The sequence below is a fragment of the Armigeres subalbatus genome, chromosome 1, assembly GCF_024139115.2.
Source record: "Armigeres subalbatus isolate Guangzhou_Male chromosome 1, GZ_Asu_2, whole genome shotgun sequence".
Lineage (NCBI taxonomy): Eukaryota > Metazoa > Arthropoda > Insecta > Diptera > Culicidae > Armigeres > Armigeres subalbatus.
Genome location: NC_085139.1, coordinates 15,417,508 through 15,424,963, shown reverse-complemented (window position 1 = coordinate 15,424,963; position 7,456 = coordinate 15,417,508). Strand labels below are relative to the sequence as shown.

At 45.8% G+C, this 7,456-nt stretch overlaps 1 protein-coding gene across 1 annotated transcript; it reads left to right on the top strand.

The window, feature by feature from the left end:
* Positions 1-1,356: 1,356 nt before the first annotated feature.
* On the top strand, positions 1,357-1,869 carry LOC134205979 (uncharacterized protein K02A2.6-like). Its single transcript, XM_062681675.1, has one exon. It carries the CDS (start codon positions 1,357-1,359, stop codon positions 1,867-1,869), a length of 513 nt encoding a protein of 170 aa, XP_062537659.1.
* The last annotated feature ends 5,587 nt before the right edge of the window (positions 1,870-7,456 follow it).

Below are 7,456 nucleotides of genomic sequence, written 5' to 3'. Positions count from 1 at the left end.
GTAGTTTCTTTTACAAGTATGAATGGTGCCGTAATTTAATTTACAAGTAGCTTTTATTTAATTATTTCAGCTGTTCAAAGTAAATATACATCGTTTTATTGTTTTTATTGACTTAAAAGAGAGAAAAACTATTATTCAAAGTGCTTTAAATTACCATACAGTGAAATACTATGCACTAAGAATAAATTTCTCATTCTAATACAAAACTGAGAATTATGAAATTTTTCAAATAACTCTGGAGAAAGCAGAAATACTTTAAGTGCTGACATCAAATATTCAAAGGTCAATTTTTCAGTTATCACATAGAAACTAATGAAAATGTATTAGGATTGGACAACTATATATTTTATATTAACATAAACAACTAAGAAACAAATATAAAGTTAAAAAAAAACTGTTGGGGCGCTAAACTCAAAAGTGGATTGTTTTCGCTTAAAACCGTACCTTGGCCCAATAACCCAATTTTGTGTAAAATGACTCTTCTAGCACTACGTAGTTTACCTTAAACCACGTAAAAACATATTACCTATAGCAAAGTTTAGTAACTTTAGTTTACCTAAAGTTGACTTTATTCAACTCAAATGTGAGTTGTTGTACTGATATTAAAATTAAATTTGATACGATATATCATCAGTAAGTATTTTGAACTAAAATTTTGAGAAGATTTATCTTTTAAGAAATTGCCTGAATTTCATAATAATTTCAACAATTTCAATTATTGGACTAAAAACAAAATCCAAATCCGCATAAGACCCGAAAAACACGTAAACTGAAACCCGCAAGTATAAAACGCCCAAATTATAACCCATGTCAATATCAAAATCCACCTATAAAACCACGTAAAAAATCACTCCAGTGTGGATTACTTTATCTTCGTAAAAAATGCCAATACCACGAAATCGGATTGAACCGCGGAATCAAAAAATAAAGAGAGAAGGATAATAAATTCGTGTTCCGTGTATATCTATCGCAGTATTCTATGCACAAACTTGCAGATAAACATAAACAAATCATTTATCGCCGCATTTAGAGTGAACTGTCGGATGAATTTTGACAGGTAAATGAACCTGACAGACTTGTCATTTCAACCTTACTAATAATACAAGTACTAATATTATTAGTTGGCGAATCACTTTTATGCAACACAAATTACAAGTACTTGTAATTTTTTGACTTGTAACTTGTAACTTGTAGATAATATTATTAGTCTGATTATGCTACAGGGCCCAGTTGGTTGTTCTCCGTGTAGGAATAAACATCTCTCAGGTAGGAGAAGTACTCAAACCACTAGGTAAAATCAAGGGCATTAAGGTCAGCATTCAAGCAAATCCCGACGTAAAACCCGTCTATCAACCAATGCGCAGAATTCCATTGCCACTGGAGGACGCTGTTGGAAGGAAAATTGACGAACTTTTGAAGCGTGACGTGATCGAAGTAAAAAGTGGCCCAACCAGCTGGGTGTCCCCGCTGGTGGTTGTTGGCAAGGCTAATGGAGAACCACGGTTGTGCCTAGACTTGCGCCGAGTAAACGAAGCTGTGCTCAGAGAACATCACCCAATGCCAGTAGTCGAGGACTACATTGCTCGCCTTGGCCGAGGTAATATTTGGAGTAAGCTTGATGTGAAGGAGGCGTTTCTACAAATAGAATTGGCTGAGGATTCCAGGGACCTTACGACTTTCATCACGAGTCGCGGGCTGTTTCGCTTTAAGCGGCTCCCGTTTGGACTCGTCACAGCACCTGAAGCATTTCAAAAAGCGATGGACGAGATTTTGGCAGGCTGCGATGGTGCGTACTGCTATCTTGATGACATAATCATAGAAGGGAAGGATGTTAACGAACATGACAATCGCCTAGAGAAGGTAGCGTGAATTAATGGGTTTTGCAACTCAATCATAAACTTAAATAAAATGAATAAATCCTATAAAAAAAAAGTTTTATTGTAGGTTTTGTCACGTTTAAAAGAACGAGGTGTCGAGCTCAACTGGGAGAAACGCAAGTTAAGGGTGACTGAATTAGAATTTTTAGGCCATAATATTTGTTCACAGGGTGTAAGCCCATCAGAGTCGAAGATTGCTGCCCTACGTACATTTCGTGAGCCTCAAAATGAAGCTGAGGTACGCAGCTTCTTAGGATTAGCGAATTACATGAACAAATACATTCCTAATCTTGCCACAGTTGACGAGCCACTTAGAAATCTGCTACATAAGGATGTCTAGTTCGACTGGACAGAGAAGCATTCTAAAACGTTTCAAGACATAAAAGACGCGTTATGCAGAGTCCAGAATCTTGGATTCTACAAAGTTGAGGATCATACTGCGGTTATAGCCGACGCCAGCCCTGTAGGACTTGGGGCAATTTTAATACAGTTCGATGCTGATGGCCAACATAGAGTTATTAGTTTTGCGTCAAAATCGTTGACAGAAACGGAGCGACGCTACTGCCAAACAGAGAAGGAAGCACTTGCTCTCGTTTGGAGTGTAGAGCGCTTCCAGTACTATCTCTTAGAGAAAAAGTTTGACCTGGTTACTGATTGCAAAGTTCTAGAGCTTCTGTTTTCCAAGAGATCTAAACCATGCGCTCGCATAGAGAGGTGGGTTCTTCGGCTGCAAATGTTCGTATATAGAGTAGTCTACGTGGCTGGTAGAGATAATGTGGCGGATACCCTATCACGTCTTGCAGTGCGTGAGGCAAAACCGTTTGATGTTACTGAAGAGATCATTGTACACGAGGTATCTTTGTATGCGGCTGGATCGGCAGCATTGACATGGCAAGAATTGAGTGAGTCAACGAAAACTGATAACGGAATACAGCAAGTTATGAAAATCTTGAAGACTGGTGAACTACATAGTTTATCCATTGACTTTCGAGTTTGTGCCAATGAGTTGAGCGTTTATCAGAACGTCCTACTGCGGGGAGATCGGATAGTCATTCCATCTTCTCTTCGGAGTAGAGTATTGGTTACCGCCCACGAAGGGCATCCTGGCATCACCATGATGAAGAATCATCTACGAGCCAACGTCTGGTGGCCAAAAATGGACACTGAAGTAGAGAGGTATGTGAAACAATGTAGAGGGTGTACTCTAGTAGCTGCTCCCGAAGCACCAGAGCCAATGCAACGTAGTCAGCTTCCATCTGCTCCATGGCAAACTGTAGCACTTGACTTTCTGGGTCCTCTTCCAGAAGGACAACATTTACTAGTGGTTGTAGATTGTTATAGTAGGTTCATGGAAGTTGTTGAAATGGAAAAAACTACAGCTAAAGACGTTATGCGCGAAATTTCGATAATGTTTAGCAGATTTGGGATGCCGACTGTTTTAAAAGCTGACAACGCACCACAGCTAAGTTCTGAATGGTATACGTCTTCTAAACACCATTCCATATTGGCCTCAATCAAACGGGGAACTGGAGCGCCAAAATCGTTCAATCCTCAAGTGGCTCCGAATAGCACAGGAGCTGGGGCAAGACTGGAGGGCAGAATTGAGACGGTATTTGCTGACCTATCACTCAACAAAACATCCAAGTACTGGAAAGTCACCGGGCGAGCTAATGGTTGGACGTCACATCAAAAGTAAACTGCCTACTGTGGTTAATTTCGATGAAGATGCCTTTTTTGCGAGACAGGGACGCTGTTGTTAAAGAAAAAGGTAAGGAATATAGCGATAAGAAACGTTATGCAAAGGAGCACGATTTTCAGTAAGGTGATACAGTACTTGCGGGAGCAACAGGGACTTTGTCCAAGGGCTTGACGACCCCTCCCCATGGCCACTGCGAGTTAGACCGGGACCATCGTCCCTAACCCCTAATCCCAAGGCGTCAAGCGACCCGTGCCGAGGGGATGCATGGCCAGGGGGGTGAAATAATAAGCTAGGCCTTTAACGGAGCCTGTGGGGTACCTGGGCACCCTCCACAGTAATTGTCCCTTACCGCGTTATGCTGGGCTCTGGCGTGGTGGACCTCTTTTCCCGAGCAACTCGTGGGACCAAAATGGAAAACCAAGTCAATTCTTCAATTAGTGGTAGTAGTGTAGGCGACAACCCCTTCGCAAGAGGTGGGTTGTTCAGGTCTCCGCCTAGGAGGCCAGAGGCAATAGTCGGCAGCTCAGTGCGCAGCGCCAGCGTGGGTCACTCAACCTTCCTCTCGGCTATAAAAACGCCGGAAGGGGTTATTGACGGCCCATGGCTTGTGAAGGCGATGAACCGCAAACGCGATGGGCTTTCGGCCTTCGAGGTGGCGACGGAACAGCTGGACGCCATCATCGACTTTGCGTCATCGAAGCATAATATCAGCAAGGACCTCAAGAGGAGCTTGCAGAAACTTCGACAGTCGATGCTGGACGCCAAGCTGGAGAGGGCGGTCGGGACGGCCAAGTGTAAACCCGTGAAATCGGTGGAGTCGAGGTCTACCCAGACTGAGGCCCAAGGATTCGCGGACTCGGGCAAGGTCGAATCGACCGAAGGCGTGCCAGCTAAGACGGTGGTGCCAAAGTCTACCCAGACTGAGGCTCAAGTATTTGCAGGTACGTCGGGGTGACTCCTCCAACGGAGCAGACACAAAAACAGGAGACAGTCTCAGGGGATGAGCTCCCTGGGGCCGCTCCAAAACGCGGAGGGTTACTACCCGAACAAGGGTAGTGGGGCTGGGAAGCTGAACCCCGGCCAGGTACCTCCAAAACCGGGGGAGGAAGAACCTGGAAAGGTCCGTCCACCCAGGAAAGACGGTGGTAAGGGGTTACGGCAGGCTGAGAACTCTCAGCCGCACCAAACCAGGGAAATAGAGGGGGATGACGCCTTCTGGATCATGGTAAAGAACAAAAGGAAACCGAAGACGTCAAGGGCCGAAAAGAATACCCAGGCGAATGAGGGCAGCAAGAAGTCTAGGGTAGGCGCCAATCGCTACAGAGCGGAGCCCTAGTCATCATGACAGACGAGGCTAAGTACTCGGACGTCTTGAAGGCGATGAGGAGTAACGTCAAGCTCGGTGAACTCGGTGCCGACGTACGTCGAACAAGACGTACCCGGATGGGCGAGTTGATACTCGAGCTGAAGCGGGGAGTCTCGCAAAGGGCGCCGCCTACAAGAAGTTGGCGGAGGAGGTCCTAGGCGAGACGGTCAAGGGCACTCACGACGGAGGTGAATCTAAGGGTTAAAGACCTGGACGAGATCACCGAAGTCGAAGAGCTCGTCACGGCACTGCGGCGACAGTGTGAAGTGGAGACGCCCACCGCAGCCGTTCGGCTACGGAAAGGTCCGGCAGGGACGCAGGTAGCATTGGTTCGGCTATCTGCAGCGGACGCCTCCAAGGTAGTTAAGTTAGGGAGCGTCAAGGTGGGATGGTCGGTATGCCCTGTGCGCATATACGAGCAACCCGAAGTTTGCTTCAAGTGCCTGGAACCGGGGCACAAGCAATGGACTGCAAAGGCCCTGACAGAAGCAATCTCTGCCGACGCTGCGGATTGGAGGGACATAAGGCACAATGCTGCACGAACCCTCCCAATGGGGGGCTCGATGTGCCCGGCGTTTAAGCGTGCTGCAAAATCAAAGTGCAGGTAAAGCAGCTGGCTTGCTCGGCTTCGCCCGAGTGTTTGGTGTGCGCAGGTTTAGAGGAAACGGCGGAACACGTGTTATTCGTGTGCTCACGTTTTCGCGCAATGCGTGACCACATGCTTGCCACATGTGGTCTGGACACTACCCCGGACAACCTAGTTCGGAGGATGTGTAAAGACGAAGTTGGCTGGAACGCCGTTTTATCGGCTATCGCCCAAATCGTCTCGGAGCTACACAGAAGGTGGCGCGTGGACTCAAGGATGGCTAGTTCAGGCGCAAATAAGAGGTGGTCCAAGGGATCGGATTCGGCTTCATGGGTCATACCGGTGGTCATGCTCTGTGGTCGAACTCGATCCTTTTATCGAACAAGTGGCCGCGCGAAGAACAACATAGTATCGTCGCTTTCGAGGGGTCCTCGTCAAGGCTGGGGCAGGCGTAGGCACCGCGTCGGCAAGTCCCTCTGTGTGCTGGCGAATAGGCCCTATCGCAGAAAGGTCAATTTGGGGTGCACGCGGCATCATCATTCTTGATACCAGTCGTGCAGAGGGAAGCAGGCGCAAAGTCGACCCTGCCCACCTTCCGAGGACATAGGGCGTGGTAAGGCCACCTGGAAAGCCGGCAATGCGCTGGCACGATACCATGGTGTTCTTCTAAAAAAGCGAGTCACGATGTTCGATGCTGCAAGGACACGCAGCTAACCTCGAGGGTGCGTCATGCACTGGCCCCCCTTTGAAGCATTACTTTCTGGTTGTACCGAAGGGACGATGGGCTTGGCGGCAATGGAAACGGTTTAGCTGGTCGGGGATGCAGCCCTGCCTCCCTCATTGGAGGTGGCCCCTAACCCAGCACTTCCTGGTCAACCCAGGATGTCTGTTGAGCAGATTTCCCCTCCATTGTTTAGGAAGAAAAAAAAAATGATACAGTACTTGCAAAACGTATGCGTAAGACTAATAAGCTAGAAAGTGACTACTCCAATGAGGAATTCAGAGTAAAACGGAAATCAGGCACTGCTACACTAATTGAATCGATGGATAGTGGTAAACGGTACAGGCGTAGTTCAGCGCATCTGAAAAAGGTTGGTAACAGAGGATCACTTAATGGCAACATGGATTCTGAAAACTCATCTACAGGTAGAGGAAGTAGCAATAATCCACAAAATGACGCATCGAACAATAAGGATACTGATTATTTACATCGTTTGCTTCCCAAAAGGGTGTCCAATCAGCCAGTCCGTTATCATGACTTTGTAACATACTGAACAGCCCTTTAAAACCATTTAAAGATACTTAATATTAGGTTTAACAGCATTATTAAATAAAAACGGGGATTGTAGTATGTTGACCACAACTCTTTATATCCTTAAGTCACAACTCTCACTAACACACATTGGCTTGCAATACTGTAACTACCTTATACTGTGGACATCTTGAAACAGGCAATAAATGTGGACCTTGAGCTATCGGGTCTTGGTGGCGAGAAAGGGGCTTTTGATCGCTGACTGTCGTGAAGACTGGACGCATATACGACAAAACATTAATAACAACCAAAATGACTAAATCTTGTGAAAAAACTTCACTCTTGCTCATAAATGGCTGCAGAAGCTATCACAGCGAATAACTTTTCCGCCGCAATCATCGCTGACGGAGATCGCCGCTACCTACGCTACGTCATGTCAGTTAATGAAATCGGAACAGTGACAAAATCGGAATAATTTGACAATTATTTTAGCTAAAATTTTAGTAAAAATGATATATTGCTGGAAAAATGTAAGATTTTCAGGTTCTAACATTTTTAAATGCTAAGAGACTATCCATAAACCACGTAAACATGCTAGTAGGTGGAAAGGGTTAGTGAAAAGACACACGGGAAAAAATCCGGAACCAAAAATTGCCAAAATGAGTCATGATTTCAA